The sequence below is a fragment of the Haliotis cracherodii genome, unplaced genomic scaffold, assembly GCF_022045235.1.
Source record: "Haliotis cracherodii isolate W230 unplaced genomic scaffold, xgHalCrac1.p SCAF_4, whole genome shotgun sequence".
NCBI classification, from domain to species: Eukaryota; Metazoa; Mollusca; class Gastropoda; order Lepetellida; family Haliotidae; genus Haliotis; species Haliotis cracherodii.
In genome coordinates, this window is record NW_027266297.1 from 60,621,501 (window position 1) to 60,644,969 (window position 23,469).

Here is a 23,469-nt window from a genome sequence, read left to right on the forward strand (position 1 = left end):
TTCAGTGCGGCAGTTATTTGGATGCAGTGTTGGAGGGAATACCTGTATAAACAGATTCAGTGCGGCAGTTATTTGGAAGCAGTGTTGGAGGGAATACCTGTATAAACAGATTCAGTGCGGCAGTTATTTGGACGCAGTGTTGGAGGGTATATCTGTATAAACAGATTCATAGATTCAGTGCGGCAGTTATTTGGACGCAGTGTTGGAGGGTATATTTGTATAAATAGATTCAGTGTGGCAGTTATTTGGACGCAGTGTTGGAGGGTATATTTGTATAAATAGATTCGGTGCGGCAGTTATTTGGATGCAGTGTTGGAGGGTCTATTTGTATTAATAGATTCAGTGTGGCAGTTATTTGGACGCAGTGTTGGAGGGTATATTTGTATATATAGATTCAGTGTGGCAGTTATTTGGACTCGGTGTTGGAGGGTATATTTGTATAAATAGATTCAGTGCGGCAGTTATTTGGACGCAGTGTTGGAGGGTATATTTGTATAAATAGATTCAGTGCGGCAGTTATTTGGACGCAGTGTTGGAGGGTATATTTGTATAAATAGATTCGGTGCGGCAGTTATTTGGATGCAGTGTTGGAGGGTCTATTTGTATTAATAGATTCAGTGTGGCAGTTATTTGGACGCAGTGTTGGAGGGTATATTTGTATATATAGATTCAGTGTGGCAGTTATTTGGACTCGGTGTTGGAGGGTATATTTGTATAAATAGATTCAGTGCGGCAGTTATTTGGACGCAGTGTTGGAGGGTATATTTGTATAAATAGATTCAGTGCGGCAGTTATTTGGACGCAGTGTTGGAGGGTATATTTGTATAAATAGATTCAGTGCGGCAGTTATTTGGACGCAGTGTTGGAGGGTATATTTGTATAAATAGATTCAGTGTGGCAGTTATTTGGACGCAGTGTTGGAGGGTATATTTGTATATATAGATTCAGTGTGGCAGTTATTTGGACACAGTGTTGGAGGGTATATTTGTATAAATAGATTCAGTGTGGCAGTTATTTGGACGCAGTGTTGGAGGGTATATTTGTATATATAGATTCAGTGTGGCAGTTATTTGGATGCAGTGTTGGAGGGTATACTTGTATAAATAGATTCAGTGCGGCAGTTATTTGGACGCAGTGTTGGAGGGTCTATTTGTATAAATAGATTCAGTGTGGCAGTTATTTGGACGCAGTGTTGGAGGGTATATTTGTATATATAGATTCAGTGTGGCAGTTATTTGGACGCAGTGTTGGAGGGTATATCTGTATAAATAGATTCAGTGCGGCAGTTATTTGGACGCAGTGTCTGAGGGTATATCTGTATAAATAGATTCAGTGTGGCAGTTATTTGGACGCAGTGTTGGAGGGTATATTTGTATAAATAGATTCAGTGCGGCAGTTATTTGGACGCAGTGTTGGAGGGTATATTTGTATAAATAGATTCAGTGTGGCAGTTATTTGGACGCAGTGTTGGAGGGTATATTTGTATAAATAGATTCAGTGTGGCAGTTATTTGGATGCAGTGTTGGAGGGTATACCTGTATATATAGATTCAGTGCGGCAGTTATTTGGACACAATGTTGGAGGGTATATCTGTCTAAACAGATTCAGTGCGGCAGTTATTTGGACACAGTGTTGGAGGGTATATCTGTATATATAGATTCAGTGTGGCAGTTATTTGGACGCAGTGTTGGAGGGTATATCTGTATAAACAGATTCTGTGCAGCCTTGTGTTCACATCTCCTGCACCGCCTCTATGTAGCTGTCATGTCCCCGAGGGCTGAGTTTCATCTGTGCTGATCGTACTTCGAGAGCTGATGGTCCCTGATTGGACAGTCTAGCTGATGCCAAGTACTGGGAATGACACGCCGGGGGATATTCCAAGCTAGAGTTTCTGCTAATTTGTGATAATCGTTGTTCGAAGCTTGTTAAAAAATGAAGTCTGAATATGATGGATGCAACTATCAGAATTTAATTTACTAAATAATCTTAAGCATGAACTTTTAAGATTAATGTCCGTAACAGGTTTATTTTGGATCTTTTCTGTGCTTTAGGGCCTTTATGATATATCACTGGGAACAGTCCAAACAAGATGGAAGTGACACATCCAAGAACCAACATATGTCCTCAAATAAATGCCTACCTTGAATAAACATCTGCCTTGAATAAATGCCAACCTTGAATAAACATCTGCCTTGAATAAATGCCTACCTTGAATAAACATCTGCCTTGAATAAATGCCAACCTTGAATAAACATCTGCCTTGAATTAATGCCTACCTTGAATAAACATCTGCCTTGAATAAATGCCTACCTTGAATAAACATCTTTCTTGAATAAATGCCTAACTTGAATAAACATCTGCCTTGAATAAGTGCCTACCTTGAATAAACATCTGCTTTGAATAAAATGCCTACCTTGGAAAAACAATCTGCCTTGAATAAATGCCTACCTTTAATAAACATCTGCCTTGAATATATGCCTACCTTGAATAAACATCTGCCTTGAATATATGCCGACCTTGAATAAACATCTGCCTTGAATAAATGCCTACCTTGAATAAACATCTGCTTTGAATAAATGCCTACCTTGAATAAACATCTTTCTTGAATAAATGCCTACCTTGAATAAACATCTGCCTTGAATAAGTGCCTACCTTGAATAAACATCTGCCTTGAATAAATGCCTACCTTGAAAAAATATCTGCCTTGAATAAGTGCCTACCTTGAATAAACATCTGCCTTGAATAAATGCCTACCTTGAATAAACATCTGCCTTGAATAAGTGCCTACCTTGAATAAATATCTGCCTTGAATAAGCACCCATCATGAACATGTTGAATAAAGGCCTACCTTGAATAAATCCTTACCATGAATAAAGGCCTACCTAGAATAAATGCCTACATTGAATACGCACCTTCCTTGAAGAAGCTTTGCTTTGAATAGAAGGGGAAAGGATTACACAGTGTCAGTGGTATGTTTTCAAAGCGTTTAAGTTGTAAGGGTGTGGTGGAATATATCTAGAGAAATGTATCCCCAATTTGATCTCTATGATGTGTTTTGTGTAAAGTTTGTGAAACATCAGGAAGGGACATTTGATGAAAATTTTTAATTTTTTGCTTCAAATACCAAATTAAAGAACACCTTCCTAGTATACATTCCACTCAAAGTACCTTCCGAAATAAATAAAACTCTGATGGTTATAGCAGGATTTACGTCCTTACACCAGTGCAGTTTATGCAGTGTTTGTTTGTTTGTTGTTTGCTGCCGGACTTGGTAATAGTCCAGCTATATGACGGGGGCCTGTAAATAATCAAGTCTGGAACAGACAATCCAATGATTGACATGGTGAGCATTGATCCATGTAATTGGGATCAATGACATGCATCTATCAAGTCAACGAGCCTGACCAGCCGTTCCTGTTAGTCACCTTTTACGATCTTCACTGGTTTTTTTATGCAGTGAGGACACCAAGTATCAGGCAAGCAGCCTGATGAGTTGTGTTCTTAAGTGCATCAATGTTTCTATAGTCAAACATTCCGGATACGGTTTGAGTGGAAGTCATGTCAGTTACCAGTTTGACATTGTGAACACCTTAAGTCACTAAAATAAAAAAAAATTAACTAAAAAAATATTTTTGAGCTGTGTTGACGAGGATGTTAAGAAAGATGACCATGAAATTTCTCATCTGTACCAAATTATCCAGACTAGAGACGCTCCAAATGAATGATAGTCCTGCACCATGATTTTGGAATTATATTATTTAGGTATTTTTTTTTTACTAAAAGCCTGGGCAAGTCTAGATCAAACTTACCAAGTCTAGTTTGCTTGATTCCACATGGAAACAGCAGAAGAGGAAAGGCACTTTCAAAGAAAAAAATAAAGAAAATTTTCAAGGCATGTTTTCTTTGACTAAGTGTTAGTCTACTTGTGGGTCACATTGAGAAGTTACAACATGTACAATATGTGCATTCTTTATTTTTCTGTATTTCTACACATCGGTTACCATGGGAAACATCTGTCAGAAGGTATAACACAGACATGACAGAGGCAGCTTGATTGATAGGAAATGTGATAGTTAATGACTTGTTCACACTGGGTCTCTAGGTGAGATATGCAATCAGCTCTTGTTGAAACTCTCTCAAAGGAACCTTCAAGGTCAATGTTACATTTCTAATTAGCCCTTCACTTAAATAATACTGTTACCGCTGCTTTGGGCTTAACGATTAAAGTTATCTTAAATCAATACAGCAGTATCTGTTAACAATTGAGGTGTTGAAATGTTTACAGATATTTTTGGTTTGGGTAACACGTTAGAAAGGGTAGATGGAAAATAAAAACAGATTTAAAAATCTGAATATTTGGTCAGTTGTTAGGTGTTACATAGATGCAGAATATACGATGGATTTAATTAGTTTTAACAGGAAAATATAAATGGTTAATGTTGTGTAGGTTTTTTTACATCTGCCAAATGTCTGTCAATGTGGACTGGCTAATGATAATAAAAAGATATTTCTTTTTGTTTTGGACGTTGTGGCTGTGGTTAGTTGATCTGTAAATTGAAACTGTATAGTGTGTCAGATTAACTCCATTACAAGTTTCACCGGTTGCAGGAAGGAGGTGAAACAGGGTTTAACGTCGCGTCCAAGATTATTGCACTTATATAGCGAGGTGTGCATGCGTGCGTGCTGAGATACCATGCTGCAGTTTAACATGAATACCCCACTCAGACACAGTATACTGACTCCGAGCCAACCAGTCCTTGTTTTAGCCCGAGCTAAAAACAGGGTAACATCTTTTAACATCTTTTGGTATGATGCGGCCGGGGATCCAACCCCGGACCTCCCGCTCTCCGGGCGGATGCTCTACCACAAGACCACGGAGGCGATGCTTGCAGGGAGGGATGGAGGTTGGTTTGCTGTGTACCAGAGCTAGTTGAACACAGACAACAGCTCTATGATAATCACCTGCTTATTTGATCAATAAGATATCTTGCATATGAAAGGTAATTGGATTTGTTCAGAATGTCTACAGTGAAGTATGAGCTCTTGGAATATATGTGGCATTAATTGGTAGAATTGACAGACATTCCTGTTCGTGAAGTTATCAAGCTTTTGCACCTCGCACTAATGTTGACTGTGATTATCTTTAGTATGCTCAGTGTCAAAATAGGGGGGCTAAATTGAAACTTTATTTATTGTCAAGAAATGCTTTTTCTATTTGAAGGTTTTTGAAAAACCTGTTTTCACAGTAGGATCATATTCCATGGAGAACATTTATGCATTGCTCCATAGCAACAGTATTATACAATACTACATGACCGTGAAGATTTGGCGTAGAATAGGTCTTCTGCAACCCATACTTGCCGTAAAAGGCGACTATGCTTGTTGTAAGAGGCGACTAACGGGATCGGGTGGTCAGACTCGCTGACTTGGTTGATGCATGTCATTGATCACAATTGCATGGATTGATGTTCATGATGTCAATCACTGGATTGTCTTGTCCAGACACGATTAATTACAGTCTGCCGTCATATAGCTGGAATATTGCTGAGTGCGTCGTTAAACAACAAACAAACAAAACAAACAAACAAACATTGTTCCAGTCAAAAAATATTTGTTGTGATTAGTTGTTAGTTGAATTTGTCCCTAGGTCATTATAGAAGAATTAACAGCAGTTCTTTTATGTATTTCAAAGTTTGAACCTTTATGTGACTTCTTCCTAAATTGTTCCAGCAGACGTGAGTGAGAAAAGGAGTTGTTGGGTGTAGTTCTGCTTCTAATGTAATGTAGTTTTCTTTTGTCATGGCAGCTTAATGGGGGAGGTTTAACCAAAGTGACATATGTCTGACATGTCTTCAAAATTTGGTGATTGTTGCTGACATACCAATCTTGGATTTGACCCACGGTCAGCGGATCCTGGCACAGTTAAGGTACATAACTGAGCACAGCAAGTTGTGGTGATCATAGTGATGGAATATCGAGTCACAAATGTTGTTATTAATTAACTTAGAAGTACTTCAGGGCTCACAAAGTGATTTTAGCGCTAAGACTGTTATAGAGACTGTACTTTAACAAAGACTTATGACAGCACTAAGATAACTTTCTTGAACTGGGCTGGGGAAATAGAAAGACTACTATCATGCTGCTACCAAGTCGGGTTCAGTGGTGGTCTATTTCATCAATTTTATACAATGTATACAAATACACTGCAAATTGCTGGCACAGTTCCAGATTGATTTATGAAATATAGATGGAATGTTTGTGAGATATACGTACATGAGTTATTTAGGTTCTGTGTTCGTATAATCAAGCATAAGTGGATTTATTATGCCTATTTTCATTAATGCTCGCCCATAGTGAATTTCTCGAGCCAATTATGCACAAAGTCTTCAAATTAATTTCTGCCCATTCTGGTTGAAACTTGGGAAGACAGCTAGTGTCCTGGAAGTTGAATTAGAGGTTTAATGTGTCTGTGGTGGCGGTCGGGTAGCCTAGTGGTTAAAGCGTTCGCTCGTCACGCCGAAGTCCCGGGTTTGATTCTCGACATGGGTATAATGTGTGAAGCCCATTTCTGGTGTCCCCCGTCGTGATATTGCTGGAATATTGCCAAAAGTCTTGTAAAAGCATACTCACTCACTAATCTGTCTGTGTGATTGGCTTACCCACTAGTTTCTTATCGGTTTTCTTTGAAATGCTAGAAGTATAAAGTTCACAGGCAGTACACTGACAATGTTGTGGAAATCATGTGGAAACAACACATACCGGTGATCATGGTAATAGTATAGCTTGGTATCAAGTCAAACCTTTGACAGACATTGTCGATTGTGCTTGAAATGGGCTGCAAAATGAAACACACATAGAAATAAAGTAGTGAGACTGTATAGAACTGATTACTGATGACATATTTTTTGCTCTACAATCATCATGGTGATGATGATGATGATGATGATGATGAGTGCAACATTATCTTTAGGAGTGCAGGGGTAGCCTTGTGGTTCAAGCAACTGCTCTTCAAGAAAGGGTTTGATTTCATGACATGGGTACAATGTGTGAAGCCTAATCTTGATATCCTATCTTCCTAATGCTGGAAACATATCAGTGGCATTTGTCCATTCGTCTATGATCAATCACTCGCCAACCCCAAAATCAATCACCCACCAACCCTCTCTAGATTGAATGAACAAATAAATGAACACTAGTTTCTAGGACATCACATGACGGTGTTCCAAGATGGAATAATAGTCTCAAAATAGACTGCATCATCATGAAATTTGAAAATCATCATCAATTAATAAAGTCATATCATATATAAAAGTTAGATTTATGCAGAATCTTTCTTTCATAATGTGTATTTATGTTATTCTTTTAGTGAAATATTTTGCGGCAGGGAAAGTTTTCTACTTTTGTTAATTTATGATGGTGTATCAGCTGTTCAGATTTTGCAAAAGATGAACAACAAACTTGGTACCAGTTGGAATAGGTTTGGTAGAGGGATCCATGCTGCTCTGTGTTGGTAAAAACAGTGCGTCGGCTCCCGTGTGCTCAGGTACACGTCTGCTGTATCTCAATGGTGGAGGAGTGAGGCAGACGACTTCCTCACCACGTGTGCAGTCAATCAAGGGGATAACAGGAATAAACAGACACAAATAGTGTCTTCCGCATTCCCCAAAACTACACCAAACATCTGCACCAGCTTGCAATAGGCCATGATGAGCAATTTGCCTGCAGCTAAGAGATCATTATAAGATCATCTATATACAACCTTTCATCCCCTGTTTTGTAAATAGACTCTACATAATCATTTGAAGACAGGTTCATTACCTAGAATATGGGGCTGATGAAATAAAGGTAAAACTGGATAGTTTAATGGGTTTTTAAATAAAGTTTGATCTTTAAATAAAATGATTTGGTATTAACTACACTTGGATGGAATACAACAAATGCGATGTTGCGGCAACACCGGTCACTTTGTACCCTGAAGAGGATTTATTGCATGGCCGAGCTACTGTTATTTGATAAGTCTACTCTCTGCCGGGATGTGCTAAAGTGGATTTACCATTCGTTCAATCAGTGTTAAGGTAAGCACAAGTCTGTTCGTTTAGTCCACGCTTCAGTATGTACACAATCTACACCAGCGGTTGTCTTCTGTCTCCTGGTAAGGATTACCTGAAATAGCATTTTGAGAATATTTATTCAAAGGTAAAACTGATAATATATGTGGTGTCTCCTTAGGCAAGTGACTTTGTTCGGAATGTGTCTCTGTTCACCCAGCAGTGAATGGGTACCCGGTAGGATGAGATCACAATGTGGTTGTTAACAGACCCGTGATGATCCGGGGTAGAATAGGTCTTCAGCAACCCATGCTTGCCGTAAAAGGCAAGTAATGCTTGTCGTAAAAGGCGACGAACAGGATCAGGTGGTCAGGCTCGCTGACTTGGTTGATGCATGTCATTGTATCCCAATTGTGTAGTTTGATGCTCATGATATCAATCACTGGATTGTCTGGTCCAGACCGCTGTCATATCGCTGGAATATTGCTAAGTGCACTGTAAACAACAAACAAACAATAAAAAATACACTTCTTTAAAAAAAATTTGATTAAAAATTAATTATCTTTTTTTTGGTGGCCTTTACAATGATGTGTCTGGGGTTCTGCAGAGTTACTGCCCTTGGTTCTCTTGAACATGGTTTCTGGACTTGATGTTTATTTTACTGTTCTAGAAGTTTAGTGATTTGTCAGTAACATGTTTAATATGTGGTTTGTGGTAGGGCTGGGATGAGTCCAAATTTACTACCCGGGTAGCCACCCCCCCCTATTACCCGACCCTACCCAGGTACCCAATATAGGTCTCAAGAGATACAAAATGTCCGATTGGGAATATTCTTTTTTACCACAGCACTTGCAAAACGTATTTAGATACATGTATTAAACGATCTGCTCATGCATTCACTGAAGTTGACTTAAGTTATATCTTTATTAAGCCATATGAAAAGTGTGAAGGAATGGGTACATAGTCAGAAAGAAATACAAACATTTGTGACTTGTAGTGTAACCATAGAGTTCTAGATATTTTTTGTCATTAAACTATATATCACATGACTAACCACAGGTCCGGGTAGTCCTGTGGGTACCCGGGTCCTACTCAGTACCCACCTGACCTGGGTACCCGAGTTACCCAGCCCAGCACCCGCATGATCCACGCACTTTTGTACATTAGCGCCAGTTGGAACATTTGAAATTCATTTGAGCATGAAATATATAGAGCTTTTCTTCATTATGATTATCTTCATAGATAATTGCAGAAACAACAAACTGTTTCCCAGACAACAAACATAGATAGTTGTAGAAACAACAAACTGTTTCCCAGACAACTAACATAGATAATTGTAGAAACAACAAACTGTTTCCCAGACAACTAACATAGATATTTGTAGAAACAACAAACTGTTTTCCAGACAACTAACATCGATAATTGTAGAAACAACAAACTGTTTCCCAGGCAACTAACATAGATATTTGTAGAAACAACAAACTGTTTCCCAGGCAACTATGATAGATAATTGTAGAAACAACAAACTGTTTCCCAGACATTTAACTGTGTGAGTCAGACTTCATTTTGGTGGTCACAAAGGCTGAACTGATGTGACAAGATGTTATTACATACACCATTGGTTGCCGTTGCAGCCTAACAGGCAACTGAATTAGGTTTGCTGAAGGAACAGCTAAAGTTGTGGTGGACAAATTGCTGCGTGGCACATTGATGGAGAAATGGGTGGTTTTAGCGTCTGATCAGAGATGGGGGAAATTGCATTGTATTCATGCTTGATAGAATTTATCTTTATGTAATTTGCAGGGATTTTTACACAGTACAATGATGGAGGCATTACTTAGGGTTCAAATTCAATTATGAACACCCTTGTTTGGAAGCTGTGGTTGATCAAGCTTGTTTGAAGTAGTGGTTCAGAAGTAGTATGGGCGCTGATTGGTGAACATACAGTTTATAATTTCAGTAAGTAGGTTTTACATTTTTTTGGTTAAAAAAAATGTCTGCCAAATAATTTTGTAATGACACATTTGAAAAGGGCTCAAAGGAAAGAAACAGTTAAGCATATTTCTGCCCCAATGATTTTGACATGATATAGGCTGGTGTAAAGGATTGAACGAATTCCTGAGTGATTTTTCCCCCATACAATAAATTGGATGAGGTTGATATATAAAACTGTTGGAGTCTGTTTTATGTGTGTCAGTGGAGCACTATCCCACAAGGATGCTACTACAAATGTGGAGGATGCTGACGTGCTTCAGGCTGTTCAGGAAGGGGTCCTGCTGCTGACAGAATGACTTGCTGCAGAGAACACCACTCTGGTATATTGTTAGACTTGCACAAGTCTCTAAGGCAATAATCATTATTTTAAGTCATATCTTTCCAGATTATGTAAATAATAACAAGTTGTCCCTTTTAGAGACTGGAGTCCTTACTGTCCACGTATCTAGACTTGCCTATTTGGAGGATAGAATTATTACATATCCATGGACTTTTCTTTTAGTACAGCCTTGGAGTAAGGCTAGGATATTGTCCTTGGAAGACGTTATGGTGTGGAAATGTTATAGGCAAGAGTTTGATGGGATAGATGATTGACATGTGTTGCTATGTCACTTTTGGGGCTATTTATCTATAACACAGTCTCTTCTGACTGTGACAGTTTGTGTGGGGAGTAATTTGGTTGAGTTACATGGGGCCTGATATTGATATGCTGGAGTCCCTTTGGTTCAGGGCTTGGGGTTCAGTCCAGTGGGTAAGTGTTTGCTCGTCTTGCTTCAGACCTGGGTTTAGACTCAGGGACAATTTGTGAAACCTTTGTTAGTGTGTACCTCTGTGAAGATGGCTGGAGGAGAAATGCATCAACCAGTCAACGAGCCTGACCACCCGATCCCGTTTGTCGCCACTTATGACAAGCATATTAGTCTTTTGCAGCAAGAATGGGTTGCTGATGACATATTCTACCCCGGATCTTCACGGGTCCCCTCAGACAATGAGTTCTCATTCCCCCCACCTACTTTCCCCAAAAGGAAAAGCATTCAAACCAGTATGTAACACCAGAAGTAGGTCAGTTGGTCCTGTTATATGTTATGTTGTAAGTGTGTTTGAAATGTAGAACTTACCAAAATAAACCAAGTTCTTTTTTATTTGTGAAGACAGTCCTTCCAAACATGGTAGGAAGATTGTTGTGTCCAACGTATCGGGGCAGCTGCACCATTGGAAGCTCGCCTGATAAAATAACCAAGTCAAAGTACCAGGGCGGTATCTTAAAAAACAATTTTACACATATTTTTAGGTGCTGTGATTTGATGATATGGTGAAGAGTTGTGGTCTAGGGCTGTGATCTGGTGATAAGGACAAGAGTTGTGGTCTGGGGCTGTGATCTGGTGATAAGGACAAGAGTTGTGGTCTAGGGCTGTGATCTGGTGATAAGGATTAAGAGTTGTGGTCTGGGGCTGTGATCTGGTGATAAGGACAAGAGCTGTGGTCTGGGGCTGTGATCTGGTGATAAGGACAAGAGCTGTGGTCTGGGGCTGTGATCTGGTGATAAGGACAAGAGCTGTGGTCTGGGGCTGTGATCTGCTGATAAGGACAAGAGTTGTGGTCTAGGGCTGTGATCTGATGATAAGGACAAGAGTTGTGGTCTGGGGCTGTGATCTACTGATAAGGACAAGAGCTGTGGTCTAGGGCTGTGATCTGCTGATAAGGACAAGAGCTGTGGTCTGGGGCTGTGATCTGGTGATAAGGACAAGAGTTGTGGTCTGGGGCTGTGATTCGGTTAATATGGTCAAAAGTTGTATTGTATTCCAGTACCCTGTGATTTGATCTCAAGAGGCTGATCAACAGACAGTAACTGTTCTAAGTAATAAGTACTATTTTGATAAATGGTACAGCAACAGGAGATTTAGGATTTAAAAAAAGAAAATGTGAGATGATCTGTGTCAGTGACAAGATGTGTAATGTTTCATGGTTCTACAAACATGACAAATAGCCTCTTAGCCTACAGGCTGCCTTTGTCAGCTGGCTGTAAGCTGTTTCCAAACTTGGATGGAAGTCGTCAGAAAGAGATAAAAGATTCTAAATGATGAGAAGTTGCTCTGTAACTTCCTGTTTCTTTGAATAATTCACAGTGTCGCCCCATCGTGTCACAGCAGCTTCAGCAGGTACATGAAGCCCATGTTGATGTGTCATTGAATAATACAGTTATGCACCCACAGGGAGAAGAAGAACCACTCACAGCTTCAAGCACGTATGGCCATCAGGTTTTTTTTGGCACGTCCACATTTTCATCCTTTCAATTTTTAAACAAGTTAGGGATGTAAATTGGAATTTATTTTCAAAAGCCACATGGCTGTGGTGTGTTGGAATTTGTTATCGAACAGATTTTGAACCTGATTTATCCTTGTGAGAACTCTTGTACTCTGAGGGTGTTGTTGTCATTGTACGGAGTTGTCTCCCTTGGTGGCCAGGATCTACTGATTTTGGGTTTGAAGGTCAAATTCCTAATGTGTTTTTTGTCACCCGTGAAGATCCGGGGTAGAATAGTCTTCAGCGACCCATGGCTTGTCGTATGAGGCGACTAACAGGATTGGTTGTCAGTCTCACTGACTTGGTTGAAACATGTCATCGTATGCCAGTTGCGTGGATCGATGTTCATAATGTCAATCACTGGATTGTCTGGTCCAGTTTGGATTATTTTCAGACCGCTGTCATATAGCTGGAATATTGCTGAGTGCGGCATTAAACAACAAATAAACAAACAAACAAATCCTAATGGTTTGTGAGGACTGTCCTCCATCTTGACGGCTCCCACAAACTGGTACATGTTTGTAACCTGCATCACATTGAGCTTTGCTTACACATTAGGCTGACCTACTGTGATATGACTGAGATGGTGAATGGCTGGACGTAATGGCTGCGGACAATGAAAACTGTTTGGACTGGGATCCCCAAAGAAGATCAACCATGATTTGTGGCATTACTAATTTGTATGTAATGAGGATATCCTCCATGGTCTAGTGGATAGCGGGGGGGTACACGGGTGGCCCGGTCGTCAGGGCGCGATTGGCTGTGCAGAGTTGCATCCCTTGGGCACGCCAGAAACCTATGATTGTTGGTTCCGGTTCGCCCCGATTATGTTTCTAGGTTTGTCAGCACCATACCCGTGCTCGTGGGTTTCACCAAAGTGGTAAACGTCTGAGACCTGCATCACTTCGGGCTTTCCTCCCACATTAAGCTGACACGCCGTGATATAACTGGAATAATGTTAAAAGCGGCGTTAAACCCAACTCACTCACTCACTCACTAGTGGATAGCATGTCTGCTTGGAGTGGATGCTTGGTGGACCATCTCGTGCGTAACCTACCTGATTGTGTGTCATCATGACCATCTCATGTATGACCTGTCTCATGACCCGTGAAGATTCCGGAGTAGAATAGGTCTTCAGCAACCCATGCTTGCCGTAACAGGCGACTATGCTTGTCGTAACAAGCGAATACCGGGATTAGGTGGTCAGGCTCGCTGACTTAGTTGATGCATGTCATCAATCCCAATTGCGTGGATCGATGCTCATGATATTAATCACTGGATTGTCTGGTCCAGGCTCAATTATTTACAGACTGCCGTCGTATATCTGGAATATTGCTGAGTGTGGCGTTAAACAACAAACCAACCAACAACCAACCTGTCTGATGGCTTGTGACTGACACTGTCAAGAATTGTTTTTTCTGACTCCAATGTGATTATTTATGGGCCACTATTAAGCTTGAATACTACTGACAGGGGCATAAAGCTCCCACTCATGTACGTACTTCATTTACCGTCTCACTCTCTCACCAACCTGTTTGTTGGCAAGTATTCAACAAATTTGAATAAAAGAAATAGCCACAAATTTGTGTCCCCTTTTCAAAGAAAATTAAATTTGTCTCTATTTGACTTGTTTATTAAATCAGCTTCACTTGGTTGATATCAATTTCTGATGAAGTGACTTTGCTCTGTCCTCTAAGGGTTGGACTCCTTGAAGCAAGGACTTCTATTCTCCAGTCAATTCCCCACAGGCCCTGCATTCATTCCTCAAACTGGTCGTAATATGGAAAGCAAACATGACAGTCTAGCCAATTATTGCGGCTTTGTGTGCATCAGTCGAGTTGGCCAAGCTGTACAACATCATTGCAAAACAACAAAAGGCAGTACATGTTGGGAAACACTTGGCTCTTTGTCATGAGGGACTTGTAAAAATGATTCTACTGGATGTTTTTTTTTTAATATTTAGAAGTAATGAGTGTTTGGTATAATTGCTACTGAAAGGCAGTAACAGTTTATGATCAATGTGCAGTTTCCATAGTGACAAGTTGAATAATTCTGGATGTCAACGAGAAATGGATGATGTTTGAATGCAAATGCACGAATTATTGAATACATAACTTCAGTTTTGCTGTCTGTTGATGGACGTGATAGTTAAAAGAACAAGATAAAACAAAAATGGCCATAGTCTAATAACCAGATGAAAAATAAATACAAACTTAAGCGTATTGTTTATATACCAATATTGGAACCTCCTTATGGACAAGGGTACTGTGTATAAGCCAACTGTTTGTATCTCCTCATGGACAAGTGTACCGTGTATAAGCCCACTGTTTGTACCTCCTTATGGACAACTGTACCATGTATAAGCCCAGTTTATATCTCTGTATGGACAAGTGTACAGTGTATAAGCCCAGTTTGTAAGTTCATATGGAAAAGTGTACCATGTATAATCCCAGTTTGTAACTCCATATGGACAACTGTAGCATGTATAAGCCCAGGATGTACCTCCTTATAGACAAGTGTACAGTGTATAAGCCCACTGTTTGTACCTCCTCATGGACAAGTGTATGGTGTATAAGCACACTGTTTGTACCTCCTCATGGACAAGTGTATGGTGTATAAGCACACTGTTTGTACCTCCTCATGGACAAGTGTATGGTGTATAAGCACACTGTTTGTACCTCCTCATGGACAAGTGTTCAGTGTATAAGCATACTGTTTGTACCTCCTCATGGACAAGTGTATGGTGTATAAGCACACTGTTTGTACCTCCTCATGGACAAGTGTATGGTGTATAAGCACACTGTTTGTACCTCCTCATGGACAAGTGTACCATGTATAAGCCCAGTTTGTACCTCTTTGTGGACAACTGTACCATGTATAAGCCCAGTTTGTACCTCTTTCTGGAAAAGTGTACAGTGTATAACCCCAGTTTGTAACTCCATATGGACAAGTGTACAGTGTATAGGCCCACTGTTTATACCTCCTCATGGACAATCACACTGTTTCAGAAAAACACCAGCCTACAGTACAGTCATAGCTGATTGTGAATAGACAATTCTAACGCTCACGCCTGTATCTTAATTTGGATCTGAGCTTGCGACTATCAATTATGGGGATTACATTTCCTCGGACTGTCTGAAGTGATGTCATGACGGCTGATGATATCTGTTTTGTTATTCGCCAAATAAGATTTATCCATTAATAGGCCCGATTCATTTCCGGGGTACAGCGCACAGACCATATGTTGGTCATGGAGTGAAGGCGAATAGGTGACCATATTTGGCAAACGAACTCCAGAGAGTTTTGAGGAGTTCTGTCCTGCCCCACTCGACACATGTTACATGTGGTGTCTCCTTCATCTTCCTGAGGCAAGGGAATTAACTTACTATAAAAGTCCAGTTTCCACCCTTGACGGTGCACATGCTTTGCAAATCCTGCAGTTGACCGAAATCTGCATGACAGTTTACGAATCGGATTTCGATTTCGTTGCGCGATTTTGATTGGACTATGCATAGACTCGTTAGTCCAGCCAAAATGTAACTCCATAATACCAGCCTAGTTCGGCACGGGTGGAAACTGGACTATTAAAGTCAGTTAACTCTCTTGCCTTGGGAAGATGTGTCTCCTTAGGCAAGAGACTTTGTTCGGAATATGACTCTGTTCACCCAGTTGTGACTGGGTAGTGAGTGAGTGAGTTGGGTTTAACACCGCTTTTAACATTATTACAGTTATATCACGGCGTGTCAGCTTAATGTGGGAGGAAAGCCCAAAGTGATGCAGGTCTCAGACGTTTACCACTTCAGTGAAACCCATGAGCACCGGTATGGTGCTGACAAACCTAGAAACATAATTGGGGCAAACCCGGATTCGAACCCACAATCATAGGTTTCTGGCGAGTCCAAGGGACGCAATTCTGCACAGCGAATTGCGGCGCCTTAGACAACTGGGCCACCCGTGCCCCTGACTGAGTAGGATGATATGGTAATATGACTGTTACCCTAATAAGGCAGCTATGGCTTGTATACTCCCCAGGGAGATGAGAATGAAATTCAAGTGCACACTAATCCACTGATAATGTAGCACTTTGAGCATTTTTTAGGTTGTGGATTCAGCACATTATAAATATGCACTTATTATTATTTTGCCTGATGAACGTAAACTAACTTGCAAAAGACACTCCTTTATTTTTTGCAAGTATTTTTGAGAACAGACTCTTTTGTAAATGATGTCTTCTGCTACATATTAAAGCCCTAAAAAAAATTGATGGAATATCTTGTGTTGTTAATGGAGAATTTGAAATTCTGATAAACGTGTTAAGAGCTTGTCTTTTTTATGACAAATATTGGTCTGTATTTGACATCAATTGCTTTCAGACTTTTTTGTAATATTTATTACAAAGAATGACAATCTCCTGTTTATTTTCATATCAATGAAATATTTTATACCTCTGTTGAAATGTGAAACAGCATTACAGTGACATATTCGTTGAAGTTAATTATTTTTTGTTTTCTTGATGAGCTTTCCTTTACACAAACTACGTGATCTAGACTACCAGTTGTCAGACTTTCATTTGTGGAAACATCAGTGGCTGAGTGGGTTCGATCGGTGACTGTGTGTGCTGGCGGTTAGGTGCCTCACTTTAGCAGTGTGGGTTCGAATCCTGGAGGGGCGGTCGGGTAGCCTAGTGGTTAAAGCGTTCGCTCGTCACGCCGAACACCCGGGTTTGATTCCCGACATGGGTACAATGTGTGAAGCCCATTTCTGGTGTACCCCTCATATATTGCTGGAATATTGATAATGGCGGCGTTAAACCATACTCACTCACTTGAATCCTGGATGGGACTCAACCCCAAAAAGTACTAGAATCTGTACTTTTCTAAGAAAGTGTTATCCCAATAATACACTTGTTAGCTTTCTATTAAGTTTGCGAAATTACAGGAAAAAGAAAAGAAAATCTGTTAAAAGTAAGAAAATCTGTTAAAAGTAAGATAAAAAGTATGCAATTTGCAAAAAAAGGTTTGTTTACGTTCAACTCTTGACAACCCTTTTTGTTTTATAGATATTCATACTCCCAATACAACCTAACCCAATGTCCCCCCCCCAACGCCCAATTTACTCTTGGCGTACTGACCAATAAGATCTGTAGGGTGAGAAATTAGTCCCATCACCCAGATGGAAATGTTACAAGCAGTAATGTTTAGCTGAAGGCTATTGATTATGGTACTATAAATCTTGAAATTAAGTGTCTCCAAATTAATACGACTGCTGACCCCTAGCCAAAATTACGACTCAAAATCAATGTGACTCCCCCCACCCCATCCCCAGTGGAACGATACATATCCTTACCTTAATCCAATCAAACAGCAAATAGCACCACTTATTAGCACTGAGTAAAACACTTCTGTAATAACAATAAACAGTGTTTTCCAAAAAGCAACACAGTTTTTTTTGTTTATTCTGCTGACTGGCATTAAGGAAGTTCAAAGGCAACAAAATAATTGAACCAACAACAGTTCACTGATTGGAATGGTCAATGATGCAAAGTTTGACACGAGTGGGTAGAACTCTTGACCCCAGCAGTGATAACTCTACGGATGCCTATTGTGTAATTCCTATTCTTTAAATGACATTGTTATATACTCGTTACAACTGCTGCTAAAAAAAACGTGTATATATTCAAGTTGGTATTTCCGCTATCCAAAGTGTGACGTGAAGCTGTCTTATTGTTGGTAGTCATTTTGGAGACATAAATGCGAAGTTTCATTAATGCAAACAAAGACCACTCACACTTTTCGCATTTAATTCCTGCTCGTGTTATATCAACTACCAATCTCATTAAAATCAGATCTAAGTTCCTGCTGCCCCTATACAAAGATCTGAGGACATCCCATTACGGCTCTAGTCAGAATGACCTTTCGAGAACTTTGACTGACCACTGAAATGACTAACAAGAAGTCGACATCAGCCTATTAGGAATCAGCTTTCCCGAACATACAGCACACGTTTCAACCTGGCGACTTCCATTTCAGACTACGCTTGAAAAATATGTTGACACAGTTCTCTATTAAAATTTTGAAAAATGAACAAATGAACATTCCGGAAGGTCTCATATATGGTTGAGATTGTATGGTAGTGATTTCCATGTACTGTGCAACGCCTCTTCTGTTCAAATGTTTATCCAACGGAAGCGAGAAATAGGCGATAATATTGACGGAATCAGTTGTACGGACCGTAACTGTGGTTCGGACTACCCTGTGTTAACGTTTTCGAGGTTGTATGATCAGAAAACACATTCCGACTGTCGCTTTCATGATCTGGTAAGCGACGCTCTGATTGGTCGGATGAAAGTTCGTTCTGATGTGACCCGTAATGGGATGTCCTCAGATCTTTGTTTAGCGACAGCGAGGACTAAGATCTAATTTTAATGAGAATGATCAACTACAGGCTTCACTGTATTAGGACAGACAACCAAAGCTGAAACATAGACTTTAAGACAGACCTTATCCTTTATTTGCCACTCAAGACAGCTACATATTATCCAGATCTGCTTGTCACTCCTGTTGATGTACATTGTCACTTGAACGGCTGACATTAGCACTCAGTGGCCGCTATATATCATCACTGATTTTTTAAGTTCCTCCATAGAGACTTAAGATGCCTGACAATTTGTCAGCTTCTTGTCTGAAGATTATTTCTGAAATTTCACCAAAAAAATGGTCATTGATGTTTTTTTTGTATGACCATTTTAACAGTTTTTTTATCTGTTCAGACTGTAGCATTAGTGAAAATCAAAATAAATAAAATTAAAATTTTAAAAGTGGTTTTGTTAAAGAATTGTCAGTTGTGGTATCTATAAATTAAAGGTATTTTTAGTTACCAAAATTTTCTTTAACACATTCTGCAGTAAGAAAAGAAAATATTCTCAAATTTTAGTTTTATATTTATGAAATTGAAGAAATTTATATAAATGAAGAAATGAAGAAACACCCACCTGATGGCCGTCTTTCAGAGCCTACACATTACAGGGTTGTAAGATACTGGTTCCCCAAAAGCTAGATTAATACTTGACAGTTACTTTGACCCAAAGGAAAGCTGACTGGACTGACAGGTCTCAAACAGTTTTGGTACACTGCAAGGTAAAATAGTCCGCATCTTATAACAAACCTTTTCCCAAACAAATACAGTTATGATGAGGGGTCGCATATGATACCAGCAGACAATGTTTGTTGTTTAATGCCGCATTCAGCAATATTCCAGCTGTATGAGGGCGGCCTGTAAATAATCCAGTGATTGATATCATGAGCATCAATCCATGCAATTGGGATACGATGACATGCATCAACCAAGTCAGCGAGCCTGACCACCCGATCCTGTTAGTCGCCTCTTACGACAAGCATAGTCGACATTTACGGCAAGCGCGGGTTGCTGACATGCATCAACCAAGTCAGCGAGCCTGACCACCCGATCCCGGTATTCGCCTTTTACGACAAGCATAGTCGCCTTTTACGGCAAGCATGGGTTGCTGAAGACCTATTCTACCCCGGATCTTCACGGGTCCACTAAACCAGTACTTACATCCAGCAGTGATGTGATGTTACAGAAATATGTCCAAGGTTGATTGTTGGCTAGCCAGGCTTTGCTTGGATGTTGTAGTTCTGAATGCATTGTTTTTGGAATGGAAAAGGAATGCCAAATTCTGCTAGGATATAGAGTAATATATCTTTCATATCTTGACTTGGAATACATCCATTGCTTGTATTGTCAAAACATGTTTACATCACTTTGGTAACGAGAACCTCGTAACTTTATCCTTTATACTTTACAATGTGCCAAAGTGTCCAAGATTGGCATTTATTGTCTCGCGGAATGATTTCCCACGTAGACTTACTGGAGGAGATCAAATGATATGGTGCCAGCAGGCGCCACACAGAGTGCGGTACAACTGTGATAGTGCTTATAAAATATTGTCTTGTCCTCATCCATTCCAACTGATTAAGTAATCAAGATGGCCATGACGCTTCATTGAAGGGACTGGTTCTCTGTTAACGTATCAGTACTTTACAAAGCAGGGGACTTGGTGATGAAGTATATTCATTATCTCAAACTTTATTTTAGCATCTTTAAATAGACAATCCATATATACTACTCAAAATAAGTTAAGGAACTCCCGATTCTCACATGTTACTATAGGAGACACTTTTTTTATTTTTCACAGATTTTTTCTAGCTTTTCCACTCAAGGTCGGTCGAAATAAAATAAAAATAAATGTCATTTATTTATTTATTTATTTATTTATTTATTTATTTATTTATTTATTTATTTATTTATTTATTTATTTATTTATTTATTTATTTATTTATTTGAAAATCTTTCTGCTGTGGAGTTGCAGGTGGCATCTTGAATCCCAGATGGTCCCATCATGTATTCATGGAACTTATATAGAACATTTTATATTGTATAAGAGGTTCTATATTAGTAGCGGGAGACATAATAAAAATATATAATGTTTAATTAATTTCTTAGACCGGCTGCTTTTTAGTAGGGGCAGCAGGCCCGTGAAATGAAAAGTAAAATATCTGTGGCCACAGTTTAAGAGGGAACTTTGGTAACCAATATCAGTGCTGTAGTCTTGTTTAATTCCCATTTCACGTCACTACATTGTCACTCCGAATCTGGCAGTCACTCCATCCAGTGTTCCAGTGCTAGCAGGTCATGGCTTATGTGGCTGACCATAGCTCGGCACTATTTCAAAGTAATTATATAGTGTTCATATCGAACAGCTATTATTATGGGCCATTTGTGAAGTCCCCAAGTCATACCGTGTGGTCAGTCTCCTTTGAAATAACCTTTGACTAAGAGCTTTATATAGCAGAAGCAATCTACTAGACACTGCCTTTGTGTCGGTGAAGCTTGAAGATTGTGGGAAATTGTTCCTGGCGGCCACGAAGGGCTGACACTGACATTTCCCCTGGAGGAGACTGACGTGGTGACCAACCTCGCCGTCCTGTTATGACAGGAGTGGGACACCCCTGTCAGAATTAATGTCCTGTAGAAACGGGCGGTCATTGCGAGGATCAGATGGTGTTGAACAGGAGTCTGACGAACTGGTCAGCATCTGTGGTCTGCAGGACATCTAAAAGATACATTTAGAGATATATCTAAAGGATACATTTAAAGATACATATAAAGGATATGGCTAAAGGATAAGTGTGCAGGATACATAAAAAAGAAACATTTAAAGATTCATGTAAAGGATTCATGTAAAGGATTCATGTAAAGGATTCATGTAAAGGATTCATCTAAAAGATACATTTAAAGATGCATCTAAAGGATATGTCTAAAGGATATGTGTGAAGATGCTTCTAATGGATATACATTTAAAGATGCATCTAAAGGATATGTGTGAAGATGCTTCTAAAGGATACATTTAAAGATGCATCTAAAGGATATGTCTAAAGGATACATCTAATGGATATGTCTATAGCATACATCTAAACGATATGTCTAAAGGATATGTCTAAAGGATACATCTAATGGATATGTCTAAAGGATACATCTAATGGATATGTCTAAAGAATATGTCTAATGGATATGTCTAAAGGATACATTTAAAGATGCATTTAAAGGATATGTCTAAAGGATGCATCTAAAGGATACGTCTAAAGGATACATCTAATGGATATGTCTAAAGGATATGTCTAAAGGATGCATTTAAAGATGCATATAAAGGATATGTCTAAAGGATGCATCTAATGGATACGTCTAAAGGATACATCTAATGGATATGTCTAAAGGATATGTCTAATTGATATGTCTAAAGGATGCATTTAAAGATGCATATAAAGGATATGTCTGAAGGATTCATCTAAAGGATATGTCTGAAGGATGCATCTTAAGGATATGTCTAAAGGATGCATCTAAAGGATATGTCTGAAGGATGCATCTTAAGGATATGTCTGAAGGATGCATCTAAAGGATATGTCTAAAGGATGCATCTAAAGGATATGTCTAATGTCTGCATCTAAGGGATATGTCTAAAGGATGCATCTAAAGGATATGTCTGAAGGATGCATCTAAGGGATATGTCTGAAGGATGCATCTTAAGGATATGTCTGAAGGATGCATCTTAAGGATACATCAAAATGAAACATATAAAGATACATGTGAAGGATGTGTCTAAAGGTTACAATGAAAACTTTGTTGTTGCAGGCTACCTGGTGGTGAATGATGACGACAACATGCAGGACCTAGTTCCCAGCTCCTCCGCCAAGGCCGTGCTGCAGCAGCGACAACTACTCACAGACATGAGTAAGTCACACAGCCAGCCTAGAGTCAACTGAATTAATTTTACAGAGCCAACTTGAGTCAACTGAATTAATTCAAGATGTACTTAAGTAAACAAAAACATTTCATAGAGTAGAATCAACGGAGTTAATTCTAAGATGCTGCACTTGAATTCAAATTGAATAATTGATAGATGTACCTGGATTCAACAAAGTTACCATGATTAATTTACAACTTTTGTACCTCAAGTTGACAGAATTAATTCATAGAATCAACCGAATTGATTCCTTTGCTTCTGAGCATGTTGACGGCTAACAGAATAAGTAATGCTAGTTGTAGAGAGGATGCTTGCTCCACTGTAAGGCCTTGTTAGCACTTAGTAGCCTGTTAGCACCAGGACGGAGAGCTAGCCTTCTAGCCAGCCGTCAATACACGCTTGGCCTCGTCATAGATGCCACGTCATACGCTCATTCGTCACCGCTCGCCCCTTTCTGTAACCTGCAAGAAGACTCGTACCCCTGTCAATGAATATTATGTGCAAATATATGACAAACCAATCAGAGTGCGCATATGACTTTAAGTTCTTCGTCAAAGAATCCCTCAGGAAAAATTTTTGATTTTACATGTGTCTTGCATCTAAAAATATACCCAAGACACAGTGAAATGTGTTCAATCATACTGTATAATTCCGCATGTCCTGATGTGCTTTAAATTGCATCTGAAATATATATAATATATGTGAACCATTACGCAACGAGTTGGTAATTGTTTTAGGTATGCCCGTTTGCGCTAAGACCGAACCCAGTTGCAAAAATGGCCATGAGAGGGCCACAAGTCG

At 39.5% G+C, this 23,469-nt stretch overlaps 1 protein-coding gene across 2 annotated transcripts in view; it reads left to right on the forward strand.

Annotated features, from left to right (window-relative positions):
- The window catches only part of LOC139478679 (dystrobrevin beta-like), a 173,257-nt gene that overhangs the window by 40,534 nt on the left and 109,254 nt on the right, over positions 1 to 23,469 (forward strand). For both annotated transcript variants that reach the window (XM_071261245.1, XM_071261244.1), the window contains one exon: positions 22,557 to 22,655. In XM_071261245.1, coding sequence (XP_071117346.1) covers positions 22,557 to 22,655 — 99 coding nt within the window. The remainder of the gene's footprint in view (positions 1 to 22,556; positions 22,656 to 23,469) is intronic.